We start from the raw sequence: 21,685 nt of genomic DNA on the forward strand, positions 1-21,685 counted from the left end.
CACAACTCTGGCCTCGCCCGGACGCCCCCCGAAGTGACGCGGGGCTCGCACCCAGAGGCTCCCCACCGGGCTGGATCGTACCTCTCTCTTGCAGCCAGCTGCAGGGTTGTTGTTTTTTTCTTGCAATTTTTTTCAAGACTCCAAGCGGGATCTAAACGCTTCTTCAAAGTCTTCTCTCCCTTTTGGGCTCCTCTGGTGCTTCTTCTGCCCCCCCCTTCCTCCTCCCCACCCACCCACCCCCGGCTTGGCTTGCCCGAAGCGCAGGAGATGGAAGTTTTTTCCCTCGCTTTGCTGGTGTCCGTGTGTTGGACTCGAACCTGGGAAGCGGCGCGGTCGGATTCGATCATTCATATCGGTAAGGCAAAAAAGCACACTCGCACACCCGGCACGCCGCTCCTGATGCAGCTGGCTTTGCAGCCTTCTCTCTTTGGCAGCCTTTTCTCTGAATCTGCTCCTTTCCGAGGCTTTTCCTTGGCAAAAGCGGTTTTCCTCTCTCCAAAATCCCTGCAAAGAAAAAAAAAAGAGATCTCCCCAAAGCGGCAGTTTTGGGTTGTGTTTTGGTGCGTTGCATGGTTAAGTTGGATTTGCATTCAGACCTTTAAAGGGGGGGGGCTTGTTTTTCTACTATATCGATGGGGGGGGGGGAGATCAGAGCAGCCAGGCAGAGTTTTGGCCACACGCTATTCCTACCCCCCCCCTTTCCTGCTGCTGTCGTGTACCCTGGCAGGGAAAGCCTGAAGTATTTTTCTCCCCCCCCCCCCCCATATTATACCGACTGCGAGCCTACACAGCGTAAGCCATCAGATCCCCCCCCCCTCCTCCGTTTCCCCGGCCTGGGAGGAACAGGTGGTTTGGCAACGTGAGCGCTTTCATTTCCCCAAGCAGATCTTTTTTTGGGGGGGGGAAGGGGGGGAGGAAAGCCGTTGCATTTCACCTCCCTCCGGCGGCGGCGTGCAGCACCCGGCGCTGCAGTGGTTTTCTCTCCCCCCCCCCCCCAGCAGTCTCCGGTCTCTCCCCGGCTTCATAGGAAAGGTGGCTTTTGCAGCCTAGCCTCTGGCATCCCTCTTTACCCTGGGCATGGCATTTGCCAAGAAGAGCGGGGGTGGGGGGAGGCGATGGGACAACCCCTTCCCCCTCTCGTCCAGATCGGGAGGTCTGGCACCGCAAGGGTTAAAGGAACTGTTTCCCCCCCCCCCAAGCTGCCCTTGGGCCCCACCTATTGGCAGCGGCACGGCCACTCCGGGACTTGAACGGCTTTTGGGGGGGGGGGCATGGCTATGATTCACGGAGCTTTCTGCAGCAAGCTCAGCCTGATGCCCACGTTTTTCCAACCACGGGAGAGGAAAAGGCATCCCGGGGGGCGGGGGAGTAGTGACTCCATCCCCCTAACTCAAGATCCTGGGGGGGGGGTGTCCGTTGCCCCCCCTTCCACGGAAGCGCGCGAAGTCTCCAACAGTCTCCACTCCCCTTTTAAAAATGATGGTGGGGATATTTGCTTAGCAAAAAAAAAAAAAAAATCACTCCCCCCTCCCAATCGCCCACTGTATTGCTGACTGTTTTACAAGCAGCACACGCAGGCTGAGAGAGAGAGAGAGAGAGAGAGAGAGAGAGAGAGAGAGAGAGAGAGAGAGAGAGAGAGTGGAAGGAAGAGGTCCTTTGCTTGCAAGAGAGAAGAGATCCAAATGTGCCAGGGTGGGGAAGGGAACCCCCCCCCCCCAGTATCCCTGCTAGACAGGTGGGAGGGATGGAGCAGCTACTCTCTGGTACAGACAGAGTTGGAAGTACTCTTCTGCCCTTCCTGGACATCCTAACATAAAGTGCAAATTCTCAGCTGCTCCAAGAAGCGGATGCCAACCAACCAACCCCCCCCTTTTTTGTGTGTGTGCTGGGTCTCTGACTTCAGAGGTCCTCCTTTGTAAACAAGTCTGCCTGTCGTGATGTTTTTTAGCCAAGAGGATCAGGGCTGTGAAATCCCTGCTTTGAACAAAAGCCAAATACTAAAACCCAGGCTAGGATCTGGCAAGCTTGCCTGCCTTTTGGCTAAGATCCCCCCAAGCCTGGGTGGAAGCCTGGTGTTCTTTATGGGTTCGGTTTTTGTCCATAGGCATTCCTAGTGGTAGTGGCTTGCCAGGACCATTGAACATTATATGGAAGGGCATCGGACTTCCTCTAAAAGTGAGATAGTGTATAATTTATGAATGGGGGGGGGAGCGTTGAAAACTACTGAAGAAAGGTGGTTTGAGGGACAGTGAATGCTTTGTTGTGACTGGCAAAGTTACAGCCCTCTGTATGGAAAAAAAAGGGTTGGGGGAATTTCTGCATACATTAACAATGATTTGTGCAATGAATACTTTTATTGTGAAGAAAAACTACAGGCGCCCGCCTACCCATCTTGTTCTCCCTTTTCACGAAGCGAACAGTTGCCCGCACTGTTGCACTGTGCTTTATGGCATCAAACCCTTCCTTTCTTGCCTCTTCACATTAATTGCTGTTTATGTTTATTGCTTGCCCGGTTTAATTATTTATAACGGGTAAATACAACACTATGTAATTTTTTAACCGTTGGTGGTTAGATGCAGCAACCCAGTACTTAGAAGGGGGAAGGGGAGAATACAAAGTGGCTCCTCGGACAATTAATTTCACTTGGAAAGACAATTAGTACATTTGACAAAGGGGATTAGTTCTTTTTATAGATGGCTTTATGTCGCCATGAAACTGGCAAATTGATAATTGACATCCAGAGCTCTCAATCTTTTTACAGGACGCGGAAAAATAAGCAGCCTGGTCTAGGCATGTTAAATTGGGTCAGCAGTTAAACTCAGAAGTTTTTTCAAAAGCTGAGAAAAATCCACCACAGGCCTCTGACTTTGAAAATTTTGTGATCTTGGCTCAGGGGATTTTGCTTTGTGTGTGTGTGTGTGTTTGTGTGTGAACTCATATCTTGCAGAAGACACATTCAAGCAACAAGGATGCAAACCCATGATTTAGTCCATTTAAAATTTCAGGAGAGGGTTTTTGTTGCTGTTTAAGTCTGGGTGAAGGGAGCAAAATCAATGGACAAATTACAGTTTCTGAATGAGGTTTAAAATTCAGGACAAAAAATGGAACAGCAGGTAATTACAGATGTCTTGAATCAGTGAACGAAACAGAACCGATAAATATAACTCTTAGGAAGTATATTTAAAATGTACTTGAAGGTATCTCTCACACACAGACGCACAAATGTGTGGAGGGGGCCTGGGAATTCGCCAACAGAATGTGGGAAATAGGTATTCTCTCCCCTTTTCAGCCTGAAATTTAACTGACTGTACACGGAGCATTGAATCTAGCATTAAGGTTATCCTTTTAGAACGCGAGTCTATCCCAACAAACTCCCATTAGCTGGCTACATCAGGAATGGATGCCTAAAGTTGGAAAGCTGTGATTAATATGTGAGGTGGCAGGTGGAGTTTATAAACAGATCCATTCCTTGGTAAACCCGTGTCCTTCTCTGATCTTTTTGTATGTTCTGGATATGCTTAAGGCATACATGTCACAGGATATGTTTCTCTGAACACAGAGATGGCTGCTATGGTGTTTTATGCTTCTGCTGGCTTGAGCGTTACAGATGGGGACAGGCAATTCAGAAAGACGACATTAAGCATGCTTATGAAAATGCTAAACCCAATCACCTTCACTGTATTTTTGTCTGCGCGTGCATATCAAGGAAGAAGGGGCACTTTGTTTCCCTTTCGACATACTGAAACTGTGCAGTGCTGCATTATGCCGGTTTCTTTAGCCTATGCATTGATTGAATAATTTCATCAGACTCACATTACTTGATTGCTTAGAAGTTTCCTAATGATCTGTATGCTGTAGGAAGAACTGGGAAGCCGTGCACAGCATGGCAATGATATTGTGTTTTATGAGGCTATTCAAAAAGTCGCTCTGATTTATGCAGCCCGAAAGCTCCAAAGTCTTCGAGATTATTAGCTACGCTGCCTGCTATTTGCTGCGTACATCGGTCGTCCTATACACTTTTCGCTCCCTAAACACAACAGAAGTTGAGAACACTGCTTTAATTAAGCAGGGATTAGGTGGCATTTCCAGCCAACTGCACAATTTGTGCATGGCTCATATCTTCCACCATGGAGAGGCTCATATTTTAATATTTAGTGATATGAATGTGTCCACTGATTTCGCGCTCTAAGTAGTCTAATGAGGATTAGTGTGGGTGTCTATTTGTATGTATGCAGAACAAGGAATGCGGTTGCGTATCTGCCGAAGGAAAGTTTCTGGGAGGTGGGGAATGTACCAAGTGCTGTTGTGGTGCAACTTTTGCTGATTGCAGAAGCGGCTTTGCGCATATCCTACACAAACCCCCTTTCCACAACTGGAGGATGAACAACAACAGTGCATCATGTGTCTCCAGGAGTTGCATCCTGTGTCTCCAGCCATCTCCCTTTTTTTGTCAGCTGATAAGATTCAAGCACTAGCCTGTGCATGTTTACTCAGAAGTAGGTCCCACTGAATGCAGTGGGATCTAAGTGTGCATAAGATTGCAGCATTAATGCTAAAAGGAATTTGAGCAAAATAGTGTATTAACTGCCTTAGGAAATTGGGCTAGGTATTTTAGAATAACAGGAAAAATACATTTAGCATGCTTCATGGTACGGCAACCTCAGGACAAAATATACTGTTTTAATACCTTGGTAAGAAGGGTCAGCCATGGTTAGTACTTGGATGGGAGGCCACCAAGGAAGTCCAGGGTTGATATTCAGAAGCAGGCAATGCCAAACCACCTCTTCTCATCTCTTGCCTTGAGTAACCCCATGGTCCTGGGGTCGCCATGAGTTGGTTGCAACTTAATAGTACACTGTTATTGTTAATGTAATGGGATTTGTATTTATAGGAATGCATGAAATGTTTCTGATTAATTCATTATTAGGTCTTTTTCCTCCATCAGCATTTGTGGCAAATCCTGTCTTTCTGTGGATTATATTTGGATCATATTTCATTTCCGTTATCAGGTCCATTCGTTTTTTAAAGTAAAAAAGCTCCCAAATGTTACTGGCATCTGTACTTTGCTGAACACATGAAGCTGCCTTATATTGAATCAGACCATCATCAAAGTCAGTATTGTGTACTCAGACCGGCAGTGGTTCTCCAGGGTCTCAGGCAGAGGCATTTCCCATCACCTACTTGCCTGGTCCCTTTAACTGGAGATGCTGGGGACTGAACCTGGGACCTTCTGCATGCCAAGCGGATGCTCTACAAACTGAGCCACAGCCCCTCCCAGTCTCATGTGTGCTTTGCCCTTGCCCATGTTTCAGATTTGTTGGTCTTGCTTCTTTCTGTTAAGGACATGCACTCTGCATGTGCTCAGAGATTCTTACATTTGGGGTTGACAATTTTGTTCTGTATCCATTCCCCTGGAACTTTTTAAATTTAATTATCCACCACTCATCTCAATCCCTAAGCCAACACGTACCTTCTTAGTGGAATTGGGAGGAGCTGAAGAAGAATCGGCAGGAGCTACTGTAAAATTGCTGTTATTGTTTCTAGAAAGACTCTTCTGTACAAGAGAAATTAAATGAGTGCTTTGAACTTTGGTGTTGCTTTCTCACTGGATAAAAAAGGCCCAGATTGTTTTGCCACAAATCACTAACAAAATGAGCAGTCTTCATTTTCTTCTCTCCCTTTTCTTTCTACAAGTAAAGATTCATTTCAAATAATAGATTCACTGATGGGAATATATGAAATGTCCACGAGAAATTTCTGAAGTCATATAAAACCTCTTTTAGCTTTCCCAAAATTCCTTAAATATTATTTCTGAAGAGGAACCCCTGTTTTTGCTTTAAGTTCTGCTTTTGCATAACCTCTCTGTAAATGTGGCGTAGCCTTTCCAGTTCTTCAGCATTAGATTTCTTTCAAACACAAGAATACACCAGAGAGGTGTGATGGTAAATTATTTAGAAGATCCATTTTCACATTCTTCCTGTATCCTCCTAAAGTGTTGTGTCCTTGGTTAAGGACTTAAAATGATTGGCTCAATCCAGTTAAAACTAAACACTTCATTCTCAACCATTTCCTGTGCTTCATTTTCATTGTCATAAATGGGAATCAGACGTGCCTAGTTTTGGCCACATTATAGCCACTTTATAGGAGCCCTGTGGTGCAGAGTGGTATGGTGCAGTACTGCAGTCAAAAGCTCTGCTCACAACCTGAGTTTGATCCTGACGAAAGTCAGTTTCTGGTAGCCTGCTCAAGGTTGACTCAACCTTCCATCCTTCCAAGGTCGGTAAAATGTAGATGACTGGGGAAGGCAATGGCAAACCACCCCGTAAACATATTCTGCCTAGTAAATGTCGGGATGTGACGTCACCCCATGGGTTAGTAATGACCCGCTGCTTGCACAGGGGACTACCGTTACCTATAGCCACTTTATAAAGCATCACATGGCCGATTCATTGGGGCATATTCCATAATTCTGTGGCAGGAGCACATGCTTTTGTATGCCTAAAGTCCCAGGTTTAGTCCCTGGCATTTCCTGCTGAAAGGATCTCAATTAACCAGGCTAGGAAATAACCTGGCTTCATGTCACTCGCCCACTGTGTGAACACATTGTAGATTGTGCATCTAAATATTAATTTTTCAAGTTCCAGTTTTTACTATTCTTTTTGTAAAAATGCCCATCATACCGTGCTTGGGTTTTTGTTTTGGCCATGGTAGGCCATCTATCTGAGCCCCTTGGCGCAGAGTGGTAAGCTGCAGTACTGCGGTCAAACCTCTGCTCATGACCTGAGTTCGATCCCGACGGAAGTCGGTTCCAGGTAGCCAGCTCAAGGTTGACTCAACCTTTTGTCCTTCCGAGGTCGGTAAAATGAGTATGCAGCTTGATGGGGGTAAAGTGTAGACCGGGGTGCCCAACAAATGGCCCAGGGACCAGATCCGCCCCCTTGAGAGCTTTTATCCAGCCCAAAAGCCAGCTGAGGCTGCCACACATACCCCGAGACCGATTTGGGCTGGCGAGGCATGGCCCAGCCCGACCAAGTGATGTTTATGTCATATCCGGCCCTTGTAACAAATGAGTTCAATACCCCTGGTGTAGACTAGACAACTGGAGAAGGCAATGGCAAACCATCCCATAAACATAGTCTGCCTTTTAAAGGTCATGATGTGATATCACCCCATGGGTCAATAATTACCCAGTGCTTGCACAGGGGACTACCTTTACCTTTAGGCAGTCTGTTCAGTCTGTTCTTTCATCACCCAATATGTGGTGATGGCTGCCAACTTGGAAGGCTTTAAGAGGGGAGTGGACATGTTCATGGAGGAGAGGGCTATTCATGGCTACTAGTCAAAATGGATACTAGTCATGATGTATACCTATTCTCTCCAAGATCAGAGGAGCATGCCCATTATATTAGGTGTTGTGGAACACAGGCAGGATAATGCTGCTGCAGTCGTTTTGTTTGTGGGCTTCCTAGATTCACCTGGTTGGCCACTGTGTGAACAGACTGCTGGACTTGATGGGCCTTGGTCTGATCCAGCAAGGCTTTTCTTATGTTCTTATAGTGATGGAAAGGAAAGTATTTCCTTTGTACAGGTGTCAAAGGCATGGGAGTACCATTTAAGACTCAGTACTGGCAACCTTCCCTGTCTCTTACTATCAGCCAAGGCCCTGCACCACTGAGCCAGAAACTAACTGAACCAGAATGTGTGACTAAACCTGTTGAAGACTTTGCTATGGCTCCTACTTACCTTGTGCCCCTAAAGCAGTGGTCTTTAATCCATGGGTCAACACCCTCAGGTCGGTTGCAGAGCCTCCCCTCCTAGGGTCCAAGAGCCTATAGAGCTACCAGTCTTTTCCTGTTTGCATGCATGCATAGATGGCAAGGGTGCCACACTTTCTTCCTCTCTTAGCACTCCACCAGCATGGCCAAGTGAAGTCACTCAGTGGTGGAGGTAGGGTTGCCAGGTCCCCACTTTTCTCCGGTGGCAGGGCTCCACCTCTTCCTGTTATGTTACTTCCTATTAGGCGCTTGAAACTCTGTTGGCCCCCATGTTGCCATTTTGGGGAGTAAAACTAGGTATGAAGATGTTGGGAGACCCTGGCCTAATAAACTCAGTGCTAGGGAGCCATTCAGTGAGTAGCATACCAGCTCACAAGGGACGATGCAGCAGGAAACTCTCCTGGTCACACCCAGTTGAAATGAATGTTCAAGAGAGCTGTGGACTGCCCACTGTTCTTAGTGGTTATGGCGCAATCAAACCAGATCCCTCCCAGTCCTTATAACTGAATCATATGAATGAGTGACCTTTTTACTTGCTTTCAGTTCAGAAAGCTGGAAGAGTAGATGAACTGAGATAAGTAACTTGCAGGTTTTTACTGAATGTTAGAATTCTAATTCTGAGGCTTCTTAGATCTCATATATTAATATACATGAGATCTAGTATGCTAAGATACTACCGGTATATTAGGAAAGCATTCCAGAAGTCTGGATCCGGCCCCTTTCAACATTAAATAGCATCCAGCAGAGTAATTCATTGTTGGAAAAAACTGATCCTTGATGTCTTGCCTCTTCAGGGCTATTTTATGCTCTGGCTGGCTTTTTAGTAGTTTGTTAATTTTTAATGCTTTGTGCTGCTTTATTATTTTCTCATGTTTTACTTTATAAGCTGCCTACAGCTTACAAGAATCCCCTGGTGCAAATACCAATCCCAGCAAGAATGTAATATAGGCTTGCATTGCATTGTGGTTCACTGGTACCAGAAAGATCAGCTGTTACTCAGATTGGTGCAGCTTGTAGCAGGATGCAGTCTGGCCAATAAGTTCTCAAATATTCCTAGCACACATTTTTTTTACTGACCTGTCTGCCCACACATGCCGGTGTCAGCCACCAATAAGCTAATAGGAAAATAAGAACTAGTAGTGGTTGGCACTACTCAGAGCCCTGTGGCGCAGAGGGGTAAGCTGCAGAGCAGAAGCTCTGCTCATGACCTGAGATCGATCCCAACAGAAGTCGGTTTCAGGTAGGGCTGTTGAAAAAAAAATTTGGTATAGTTCGGCTTCGGCAAAATTCGGCCCGTTTTTATTCAGGCCGTGCCGAAGTCCGAACTCCCCCGCTTCGGATCCCCGGAAATTCGGGGGGATCCGGAGTTCGGGGGAAAATTCGGCCCCCGCGCGCCTTCAGGGGGATTCCCTGAAGGCGTGAGGGGGGCCCTTTAAACAGATCTGCACCTCCCAGCTGGAAGGCGCAGATCTGTTTAAAGGGGCCGAATTCGCCGAATTTATTCGGGAACACCTCGAACTCGGTGAATTCGGCTCCCTGGTTCCCCCCCCTTTTTGAGTTAGGTTCGTCTGAACCGAAAAACTGCCGAATTGTGGGAAATTCGGCTGTTTTTTGGTTCGGACCGAACCGAATCAACAGCCCTAGTTTCAGGTAGCCGGCTCAAGGTTGACTCAGCCTTCCATCCTTCTGAGGTCGGTGAAATGAGTACCCAGCTTGCTGAGGGTAAAGGGAAGATGTCTGGGGAAGACATTGGCAAACCACCCCGCAAACATAGTCTTTTTAGTAAACGTTGGGATGTGACGTCACCCTATGGGTCAGTAATGACCCGGTGCTTGCACAGGGGACTACCTTTACCTTTAGTGGTTGGCGCAGTCATAAGAACATAAGAGCACTGCGGAATCAGACCAGTGGTCCATCTAGTCCAGCATCCTGCCTTGCACCGTGGCCAACAACAAGGCATATAGTCTGCCTTCCACTAATGTTGCCTCTTAGGACCAGTATTCAGTTTACTGCTTTTGAATGTGGAGGTTCCATGTAGTCACCATTGCTAATAGCCACTAATGGACTATCCTCCATTAATGTGTCTAATCCCCTTTTAAAGCTGTTTATGCCTGTGGCCATCACTATGTTCTCTGGCAGCTAATTCCTTATTTAATACTCCACCCATTTTAATTCAGAGGTGACTCTTAATTTCTGAGCTTTCCTGCAGAAAAGGCTCTGCTTTCCCCCCTAAGAGTACTTGCCCCTGCATGAAGGGGTCAGGGTTGGTTCTAGGGGTCTCTTTATAACTTGTACATCCTTCTTGACATCTAAGTTTTAATAGAAAAGGGTTTGCCTTGGCAAGAAAATGGATAGTGCACAATTTATCGCCAAAAAACCCTTTTGTGAATGACTTTTGTCCTCTTGCTGGAGAGCGAGTAACTTTTCTTGGACAATCATTGTGCACCAATCAAAGATTCTCCTAAAAGTTCCCTAGAAGTTGCATCTCCCTCCCCCCTCCCCCCCTCCCCCCCGCTCTGTCTTTCTTGGCCTACTGGTGCCTAGCAGGTCTGTTGGGCTTGAACCAGGAACCTCAGGGCACAATTAGATGATACAATGTCCCTAGGGATGCCACAGCCATTTTACTGCTGGAACTCTCTTGCTTTAAAAATGCCGGGGGAGCCCAGTTGTGCTCGGGGCCATGATATGAGGGAAAGGGGAACCCACCTATGCCTTTGGCGGGTGGTATGAAAGCTGTGGATTAACCAAGCCTTGTATAAATGCTAGGAATTTGTCTGAACTGCTTTGCTTGGATAGTGGTGCAGTCTTGGTGTGCTGATCTCTCTACTCCCAACATTTATCTCAGGTACTGTCTAGGGGAATAGATTTGTGAATGGCTATCATTTTCCCTGATTTTTCCCTGCAGTCCCCAAAAGATTGTAATTCTCCCCCCCCTTTAATTTATCTGTATATATTTTAAGGGAAAAGGGAAATAGTAACAGGCTGAAGTACAATTTGTCATGTTAATAGTCCTGAAAGGTAATGATTGTGGAAGAGAAAACCTGCTGCATCTTATTCAGATCAGCAAAGACAGATTTTAGCCCATTCTCATACTTCCTTCCATCATGCGAGGCACTGGAGACACAGAACAAATATATAAATGATTGGCAAATGAGGAAAGGGAGTCGTTGACAATAACAGTATCCCTCCTTGCCCATTTTTGGATGCTGCTGCTAAAAATTAAGCCACAATAGCAACCAAGCTGCTGCGAACACCAGCTGAGGTAGAGGTAAGATATTAATTATAGCCATAATGGAGTGGGTTTCTCTTCTAGAACAGTTACAGTTGATAAATTCAGATGTACATATAACATTAACCCTGGTCCTGCCCTTTTCCTTAAATGACATTCTAGTCACCTGGGAGGGGAAGATGACTGTATGGAAAGCCCAGACAAGGTTAGAATAATTGAGACAGGGCCAAAAGTTCCACTTTTTATCTCCTCTTTCTTTGCTGAGTAGCTGCTTCTTTTCTGAATGGTTATGGAGTGACCTTGTGCAGAGAATCATTCATCTTGCAAAGCAGGATTCTGTAGGACTTTAGATGCTGTTTAAATTTATTGGCCACTGGATCTGAGCATTTTCTGACCAAAACAACAAGCATCTGATAAACCCACCTGTCCCCACATGGTTGACTGCAGATGTGGTTGTTTTGGTATTTCAGGATATATCTGCTACAAACCTAAACTGAGTTTAAATGAGAATAGTTGGCATCTCTTGTGAGAATGCTGAAACAATCATCCTTATTTCCTGAACAAATGGAAGTGTCTTATGCTTGTACTGCAGTTTTCAGCCTATGGGTCAGACCCGCTGGTGGGTCATTGAGCACCATCTGTTGGGTTGCCAAGCCCCTATAGAGCATCCATTTTTTGTTGCTTTTTGGAGACCAGGCAAGGGCGCCCGAAGCAGCAAGACAGCAAAACAAGGTCTCACAGTGGTGGAGATAATTCCATTGTGGCTCTGAGCCTTTGCTTGTTCCTCACGACGTTACATTTCGTGGTGCTTGGCTCACGTTTCCCGTCTCCTGCCGTCTTGCTCCACTGTCCATAGGGAAGTTACAACTGGAGAAATTATAACTCCAGCTTCCCGCTTTCTGACATATGTCTGATGTTACATGCTTACAGCTCACAGGGGTCCCATGCTTAGTGTGTCCCGGCTCTGGAACCGCTGTTGATCACTGGACTAAAGCTTATTACTACTTAACAATGCAACTCAAGCTTGATTAAGGGTAGACTACAAAGATAGTACAGGGAAGAAGGAGTAGAACTGATGAGACATTGGGTAGCAATTGGCTACCCAATAGAATGTTGGAGCCCATGAAGGGGACTGGGAGAAAATCCTTCCAAGACTCTCCAAGCCCTCTTTTAAAGGCATGTTTTGTTATAGGTCTGTGCTTTTTAATTTTTTTTTTTAAAGGAACTCAGTTGTGGCATCCCTTTTGTAGTTGTGCCCACTGTGCCCTGTCAGAATTCCAGATAGGCCCACAGGCTCAAAAAGGTTGGAGACCCCTGGTGTAGATCTCCTGGTATGGCTTCCTGCCCTCAGGCTTCAGGCTACCTCCGTTTCTTGGAGGAGGAGCAGGAGCAAAATGAGGGGGAAAGCAGCATTGCCATGACGTCACTTCCAGTTGTGTACCAGAAGTGATGTCATGGCGCAGCACGAGGTTGTAGGAATTGCTGGAACCTTTTTGATTTTTACCATAGAGATCTGGGTTATTTATTTATTTATTTAATTCAATTTGTGCCCGTCCTCTTTCCCAGCCAGGCCGAGCTAACAGTCATCAGAATAATCCAGCAAATATCATATAAAAATTCAATACAACAATTACATAGTTGAAACATAACATATTTAACAGTAATAATTCCTAGAGCATTGCCACAACATCACTTCCAGGTAAGAAACGGAAAGTGATGTCACCATGTCCCACCCCCATGACCTCCCAGGGGTTGCCACAAATGACTGGCAACCCTATGTAGATATACTCTGTATGAATGTATGCATTGGTTTATGCTGAAATCTTGTGGAAGACTTCCAATTACCACTGGAGTTTCTTTTAAACGTGGCTCTTGAAATGTGCCCCAGGCTACTTTAAACTAGTGATTATCAAGGAGGAAGATTAGGATATAACTTTCACTTCATGAAAACGGATTTCTAAGTACATTCTGGGAATATTCCAGAGGGAGTACACACCGTTTAAAAGTACTTCATTGTTTATGTCTGTTAAATAGTACCCACCGTTTCCTTTACGAAGCAGAACAATGATAGAATGACTTGAACCACGCACTCAGCCACTAGTAATATGACAGAGAAGCACAAGAGAACTTCGCTTCTGATTTCAAAGCCCAGGAAAATTGAGGGTATAATTGAGTTGGGTGCATGCGAAGCTTAAGAGACGATCAAAATACCTTTTGTTCCGTTCTGGTGGTGTCTGCAAAGTAGAACATGGCGAGGGCTGGTTCAGATATGCAAGTTATGACAGAGCTTTCATATTGCTTGACATTGGAGTCATGTGCCAGTAATAAAGTGTACAGATATCAAGTGGGGAGGGCTGTGGCTCAGGGACAGAGCATCTGCTTTGCATGAAAAAGGTCCCAGGTTCAATTCCTGGCATCTCCACTTTAAAAATGATCAGGTAGCAGGTGATATGCAAAACCTCTGCCTGAGACCCTGGAGAGCCACAGCCAGTCTGAGTAGACAATACTGATGTTGATATACCAAGGATCTGATTCAGTATTATATATTGATGTGTTTGTGGTTCCTTTGCGTGCGTCTGTCAGACCTGGAAATACTTTACTTCGCTGGGACTTGCGTTCTTATGCCATTGCTCTAAGAAAAGCAGCTGAAGCAGGAAGAGAGGAAATGAGATAAAGTGGTGGCTTAGAAGGTAGTGAACCTACATGCCTGGCAATTATTGGGTTTCTATTTGAATGTCACGGAGGGACCAGAAATAGCATTTCAAGCTGGTAGACAAATATAGCCCAGGCTAAAATAAGCCAGAGTCTTGTGGTGCCTTGAAGAATAACAAAATGTTATTCCAGCATAACCTTTCATGGGCCAGAGCCCACTTCTTCAGATGCAGTGAGCGCATCCTCCCTATGCCAACCTTTTATGTAGGAGGTGGGGAAAGCAAAAACAAAACAAAACTCAGGATCAAGGAGCCCAGAAATGCAGGAAGTGTGGGGTGAAATGTAATTATGTACAATTTAAAGGTAATCAAGAAAAAATGCAGAGCCTATTTTCTTGATTGGATTTGAATTGTACATGATTATACTTTGCCATGTACTTCCTATGTTTCATGGCTCCTTGACCTGGCTGCTTTTTCTTGCCTCCTGCATAATATGTAGGGTTGCCAGGTCCCTCTTTGCCACCATCAGAAGGTTTTTGGGGTGGAGCCTGAGGAGGGTGGGGTTTGGGGAGGGGAGGGACTTTAATGCCGTAAAGTCCAATTGCCAAAGCAGCCATTTTCTCCAGGTGAACTTATCTCTATCGGCTGGAGATCAGTTGTAATAGCAGGAGATCTCCAGCTAGTACCTGGAGGTTGGCAACCCTAATAATATGTCTGCATAGCAAGTATCTACCCATTGCATCTGAAGAAGTGGACTCTAGTCCACAAAAGCTTATGCTGGAATAAACACTTGTTAGTCTTTAAGGTGTCACAAGATTTCTGTTCATTTTTGCTGCAATAGGCAAAGACAGCTGCCCCTTTGGCATAGCTATGGCTGGGCTGTGCCTTTTAGCTGATGGATATGAGAAGAGAAGCCTTATCGTTGTAATGATGTCCTGTATTTTTGTCAGACTGGAGAAGAGGGAAGTTGAATCCATCTTACTTATTTTGTCTGAAAGAATATCTGATGCACTTTAGGATGATTTATACAAGCAAATGTCTTCACATAGCATGACCAGCTGCCTTTGGGGAATTCTTCCACAGATAATAGTCATGGCTTCTGCAAGTGTATCCACATAGTTTTCAGCGTAGGACTGGCTTCCAAAGAACTGAATTTGTATCAGTGCATGCCAGGTCACACACAAAGGACTGGATCCCAATTTTTACTGATGACCTTTCTTTCTTTCTTGCCTCCCCCCTGCCACTGATCCCCATAAAATGCTGCTCCTGGGGCATAGGGGACCCTGAGAAATGGCACAATGTCTGTGTGCAGCAGGAATGGGGAAAAGGTAGACATTGTCAGTTTAGTCTGAATCCAGCCCAACACATTTTGTATCTCTGAATTTGGTTTCCAGAGGAAGAGTATGTCGTAAAAGTGTCTGCAGTTTTTGTTTCAGAGCAGAAGTTTAAAAACTTTTTCAAACCCAAGTTCGTTTATGAGGAATCCTTGGACATCTGCATGGAACCTCAACATGTTGCTGACATTCAGGAAGGAGGGGGTTGTGGCTCAGTGGTAGGGCATCTGCTTGGCATGCAGAAGGTCCCAGGTTCAATCTCCAGCATTTCCAGTTAAAGGGATGAGGCAAATAGTTGATGTGAAAGACGTCTGCCTGAAACCCTGGAGAGCCGCTGGCAGTCTGAGTAGACAGTACTGACTTTGATGGACCAAGGGTCTGATTCGGTATGAGGCAGCTTCATGTGTTCATGTGTAGTGTACTCTAGGATGCCTGTTCAGTTCACATGGGGCAGGACTTAGAGTTCCTTGTGGACCCTTGTGAACTACGAGAGAGCCTAGACTGCACTCCCTTGCACCCCAGGTACATTGTTGTGGGGATTAGAATCTGGGTCCAACACTCTGAACCACTACACCACACTGGCTTTCTAAATGTCATACTATTCTAAATGTTGTGCATCTTTGACTGCAAGTGAAAAAAAGAAAAGCAATCAACTAAATGATGCCTAAACGCTATCCAATAAGATGCCTGGCAAATTGGAGGTTGGAGGTAAGCATCCATGTTCTATATGAACAGGTCAGGAATCCTGGGAACTTGAGGACAGGATGCATGAGGCTTGTGGGTCTTTATACCTTGCAAGATCTTTCACATTGTGCCCAAACAAGGAAATAGATTCGAAAGGAGAACATCTTCTTTACTCAACAAGTAATTGTTGTCAAATTTACTGTCAATGGATATAGTGATGGCTGCGACCAGTAAAAGTGGGTTAGACGGGTTCCTGGATGATAACCTATGAATACCATTGCTGGGAGGCAACATCAAGGAAAGGCCTTGGTCTCTATCTCCCATTGGTTGGCCCTCCAAGATAACAGGTTCACTACTTAGGGTTGGGAACTACCTGGAGAAAATCATTTCCCTTCCCTTTTAATATGCAGAACTGGACAGCTGAAGTGTTTCATGGCACGGAGATAAATAATATCACCTGGTGAATAACATCCCATTAAGCCTCAGTTAGGGAGGGAAGGCGGCATGGTATAGCAATGGCAAACCACCTCTGCTTCTCACTTGCCTTGAAAGCCCCCTGTTGGGGTTGCCATAAGTTGATTATGGCTTGATGGCACATATGTACGTATGTAAGGGGGCAGGGCCCTGACCTGGATGGCCCAGGCTAGCCTGATCTCGTCAGATCTCAGAAGCTAAGCAGGGTCAGCCCTGGTTAGTATTTGGATGGGAGACCACCAAGGAATACCAGGGTTGCTGTGCAGAGGGAGGCACTGGCAAACCACCTCTGTTCGTCTCTTGCCATGAAAACCCCAAAAGGGGTCGCCATAGGTTGGCTGTGACTTGACGGCACTTTACACGCACACACACACAAGGGGGCAGGACTTTTTTCCCCCTCCAGGTTGTTAGAAACCTCTTGGATGCTGTGTGAAACAGTTCCGTAGATTAGATGGACCACTAGTCTAATCCAGCAGGGCTCCTCTTATGTTCTTATGACAAGCCAGAGAAATGCATGCAAGTCAGTTCTTGCTTCTCCCACGTGTCTACCACAGGTATATTTGGGCGGGTGAATTAATATTTGGGCGGGTGAATTGGGGAGGGACTGTGGCTCAGTGGTAGAGCATCTGCTTGGCATGCAGAAGGTCCCAGGTTCAATCCCCGGCATCTCCAGTTAAAGGGACTAGGCAAGTAGGTGATGTGAAAGACCACGACCTGAGACCCTGGAGAGCTGCTGCCAGTCTGAGTAGACAATACTAACTTTGATGGACCAAGGGTTTGATTCAGTATAAGGCAGCTTCATGTGTTCAATAACCTCTGTAGTCCTATTTGTGAGGCTGTATAAACTTTCTCTTTCCTCTAGAGATGCTTTGGTGTGTTGAATTAACTATGCTCCAAGGGCACTTGGTATTCTGAAGAGGCTAACCTATGTAGCCTCAGCAACTATTGTTTAGTAATTGTAATATTTATACATAATACTGAACGTATACTTGAGGGCTATAGTAGAGTGGTAAACACTGTTGTTGCAGCAACTCTGGGCTGACTGGAATGGGATTTGTAAATACAAGGTTAAATTTAAAGCAGGTTTCCGTGCACACAATAGTTTGGGAATTACAGAGGGAGGGGAGGGGGAGGGAAAGATGAAAGGCAAAAGTTTCTTGGAAGTTACGCTAGATTTATCTGACAAGCCATGCTTAAAGGAAATTGAAAAGAAAGATGAGGGAGAAAATGAAAGGAGAAGAAAATAAGATATCAAAAGCAAAAGCCTCTGGTAGGTTATAAGCTGCAGCTTGTGCGGGAGTATTGTATGGTATTTCTGCTACATCTAGGCCAAGTGGGAAAGATTTAAATCAGAAGTGTTAGACACAGGGAATTTAACTGGAAAATATTGTTTGTGCTTTGCTGTGCTAGCCAACGGATACTGAAGGAATGCTAATTACTCCTAATTGTTGTATTTCTTTTGCTCATTAATAAAACATTGTGCAGCTAATAAAGTACAAATTTGAAATCACTGGACAATTTTTTCTTGAGGTTTTTCTCCCCCCATGCCAACTTACTTAAAGAATTCAGCATATCTTTCCTGAGTTTCTTGCTCTGTGTTATCCTGGGGGGTCTCTAGGCCTCCCCAATGCCCTCTGCCCCGTCTGCCCAGAAGTATTAATAGATTAGGGACTCACCTCCCCCCCTTCTATAAGTTCCACTTCCATTCTCAATATACATTTCTCCACCCATCCAAGTTGTGTAATAAGATCGCGTATAGACAGAAGGAATGTATCTTGTGGCCCTTGTCATTCCCTATCTGATTCCACATGATGAATAAGTTTGTTTAGCGTATCAGAAGAGAAATTCCTTCGGTGAAGATTCAGAGCAGAAAATGCAAAGAGATATGAATGAGACAGTCCTCCGCTGAGGATGGGGGGAAAACATGAGATTTGAATTAAGAAATTAGGGGCTGAGCTAGACGGGACACGGGGAGTTGAACAGATTTTCCTAATATTTACTTTGAAGGGGGAATAAAATAGCAGTGTGAGACCCAGATTCAGACCAGGGCTGTGGCGTGCCGTGTGGGAAGAAACAATTTAATCTCCCCCCGGGGGGGGGGCAGTATTAAACCAACTCCCCTCCACTTCCCATTAGTCCCGTTGGGGAAAAAGACAGGCATGTAGAGGAGACCTGTTTTTTTTTCTTCTCTCCTTCCTACTGCAGCCACCTGTCCATCTTGAAAGTGAAACACAGAGGGGTCAGGGAATATGCATAGATGAAAAGCCACAGAAGGAGGAAAGTAGGCAAAATTGTGCCTGCTGCCATTCCACTTCCAGGGTTTCACTGACAAAAATGCGGGGGGGGGGGCAGTTTCCTTCACCATCCTCCCTTCGGTGCAGTCACACATGTTGCAGAGCTTTTTATCCACACAGGTGATCCAAACATTGGCTTCACCTTTTAAAGGTTCACAGGCAGCAGCTGGGGGAGGCAGGAGAAGCCAAATACGTTCTATTGGCTCTGTGGTGAAATGCCTTATACCCCGGAATTAGGGTGGAAGTTTTATGCTGGCCAATGGCCATAACAAGAAAAATGTAAAAAAAATGCAGGGTGGAAGTTTGTAACCCTAAAGGATAATTCTTGGGATAATTCTTAGGAATTATCCTTTAGGAATTATCCTAAATTATCCTAAAGGATCATTCTTGGGAGCCAGTGTGGTATAGTAGTTAAGAGCGGTGGTTTGGAGCGGTGGACTCTGATCTGGAGAAGCGGGTTTGATTCCCCACTCCTCCACATGAGCGGCAGAGGCAAATCTGGTGAAACGGGTTGGTTTTCCCCACTCCTACACATGAAGCCAGCTGGGTGACCTTGAGCTAATCACAGCTCTCTTAGAGCTCTCTCAGCCCCACCTACCTCACAGGGTGTCTGTTGTGGGGAGGGGGAGGGAAGGTGATTGTAAGCCGATTTGATACTTCCTTAAGTGGTAGAGAAAGTCGGTATATAAAAACCAACTCTTCTTCTGATTCTTCCTTAAGTGGTAGAGAAAGTCGGTATATAAAAACTAACTCTTCTTCCTCTTCCTCTTCTTCTTCTTCTTCCACTTCTTCTTCGTCGTCTTCTTCTTCCACTCTGTACAGCAGCAGAGTTTATAAAGTGTTGTTGCTGGCTAGCCGAAGGGTCAGGGAGAGGAGAGACAAACGGGCAGCCAGTGCAGATATTTCAGCACTGGGGTGATTCAATCCCTGTATCCTGTGCCTGGCTGCTGCAGTTTGGACAGCCTGAAGTTTCTGGACTATTTTGAAAGGCAGCCTCACTTAAACCGCATTATAGTAATCTTGACCCATATCTTGAAAACAGCTATGAGTCCATGGTCCTGAAATCACTGGGTGGGTGGGTGGGGGCACTGAAACCAAGATAATGGGTGATTTCTAAATGCCTGCAGCTTCAAGAATTATTAACCTGTGCCTGGACCTGGATGGCCCAGGCTAACCCAATCTTGTCACATCTCAGAGGCTAAGCAGGGTCAGCCCTGGTTAGTACTTGGATGGGAGACCACTGAGGAAGTCCAGGATTGCTACACAGAGGCAGGCAAGGGCAAAACCACCTCTGTCCGTCTCTTGCCTTGAAAGTTCCAGAGTTGCCATAAGTCAGCTGTGACTTGACAGCACTTTCTGCCATCACCACGCTGCCTATTTCCAAGTGTATAGCCTTTCCTGCGGCTCATGTAAGTGCCAGATCTGTGTAAGGCTCTGTGAGTTGCCACTCCTCCCTCTCTTCTCCTGATAACCCTCTTGTTTCTGACAGCGCATCTAATGCTGCTTCCATTCCAGAGCTTCCCTGTTCCAGAATACCTCTTTGCCCTCGTCTGGACTGTCTGAATCAGGGGTGTTGAACTCATATGTTACTTGGTCAGGCTGGGCCATGCCTCTCCATCCCAGATCGGGACAGAGAGGTGGCTGCCTCGGCTGGTTCACGGGCTGGCTAAGAGCTCTCAAGGGGCCAGATCCACCCTCTGGGCTGTATATTTGACATCCCATGTCTAAATAATCTCCAGTTACATTGATGTCACTTTTGGTATCATCAGCTGTACAGCAGCAAAAAAGGAGTGGGGCAGAAAAGCCATTGGGCTTGAAGAGCGGCCTCAGGAGTGCTAGCTTAGACCCAACAGATGTTTCACATGAACACATGAAGCTGCCTTATACTGAATCAGAACCTTGGTCCATCAAAGTCAGTATTGTCTGCTCAGACCGGCAGTGGCTCTCCAGGGTCTCAGGCGGAGGTCTTTCACATCACCTACTTGCCTAGTCCCTTTAACTGGAGATGCCGGGGATTGAACCTGGGACCTTCTGCATGCCAAGCAGATGCTCTACCACTGAGCCACAGCCCCTCCCCAAAGTTTCAAATACACCTCCCCACTTATGTGCCATTGTCTTAAACATCAAGCCGGCATGAAATCCCTAAGGAAGAGGTGTGAATCTATTTCACAGTGAATAGAAGAGAGCAGGAAGATAATGCCATAATTTTAGTACTATTATCACAGACAGCAAGGTACCGAAGGAGCTGGAAACAAAAGCAGAAAGTCTTCCTGGTCATTAAATTAGCAATTGTGGGTATGTGTTTTCTTTTTAAATTCATGTTTGCATTTTGCGGAAGAGCCTGCCAACTGTTCCTAGGGCAGCAATTAATTGCTTCTTTGTATTGAGAAGCTTACAAGCTTTTGAGGAAATACTAGGTTCATAGTCGCCTATCAATAACGAGAAAAAGAAAGGCAGCCTCCTCATGCTTTGTAAACAGAATGAAGAATGCTGAGATTGTTCATGTTGGTCGCCGGGTATGCCCAAGTAGGTTATTGAAATTGTCAGTTTGTGAACTTGCAAGCCTCCTAATTTGGTTCTCAGAAAGTGTTTTCTCTGCCTTCCTCTCATCACCTCGGGCGTCTGCAGCGAAGGGGAAAATGTATGCTGTTTAGAGCTAATCCTTTATGGTGTTGGAACTAGTCTCACACATTACCAGTGGTGCAGATATGACTTCAGAGGCTAACCCACTGTGATCTTTCACACACTCATCGTTTTATGACATCAACTACAGAAAGCCCCTGATCAGAGAACAGTCCTTGGGAATGCCCTTCTCTGACTGCCATGCATGCTTTGTGAGACCTTAATTCAGCTTTTCTGGAATGCAGACATTCTTCTTAAATGTAAGAAAATGGACTTCTGTGGGACTTAATTGCTTGTGCCTCCAGCAGATATTAATCTCAGCCCAGTCCCTCTGGAAACAATCAGTTTGTTGGATCACTCTTTGATTAAAATTGCACCTATGGTTGCCAGCCTCCAGGTACTAGCTGGAGATCTCCTGCTATTACAACTGATCTCCAGCCGATAGAGGTCAGTTCCCCTGGAGAAAATGGCCACTTTGGCATTTGTACTCTCTGGCATTGTACTCCAAATGTGAAATTCCAGCTGCAAGATGCGTGGCAGTTCCCTTCAAACACTGAACAGTCTTCAGATGGGGAGAAGGCATTGTACTCTGGCATTTGTACTCTGTGGCATTGAAGTCCCT

General features: G+C 45.7%; 1 protein-coding gene across 3 annotated transcripts in view; it reads left to right on the forward strand.

Moving 5' to 3' along the window:
- Window positions 1-238: 238 nt before the first annotated feature.
- The window catches only part of GRID2 (glutamate ionotropic receptor delta type subunit 2), a 984,243-nt gene continuing 962,796 nt past the window's right edge, over window positions 239-21,685 (forward strand). For all 3 annotated transcript variants that reach the window (XM_056855266.1, XM_056855267.1, XM_056855268.1), the window contains exon 1: window positions 239-355. In XM_056855266.1, the coding sequence (XP_056711244.1) occupies window positions 268-355 (88 nt within the window). In that variant the 5' untranslated portion in view covers window positions 239-267. The remainder of the gene's footprint in view (window positions 356-21,685) is intronic.

The sequence above is a fragment of the Euleptes europaea genome, chromosome 9 (genome assembly GCF_029931775.1).
Source record: "Euleptes europaea isolate rEulEur1 chromosome 9, rEulEur1.hap1, whole genome shotgun sequence".
NCBI lineage: Eukaryota > Metazoa > Chordata > Lepidosauria > Squamata > Sphaerodactylidae > Euleptes > Euleptes europaea.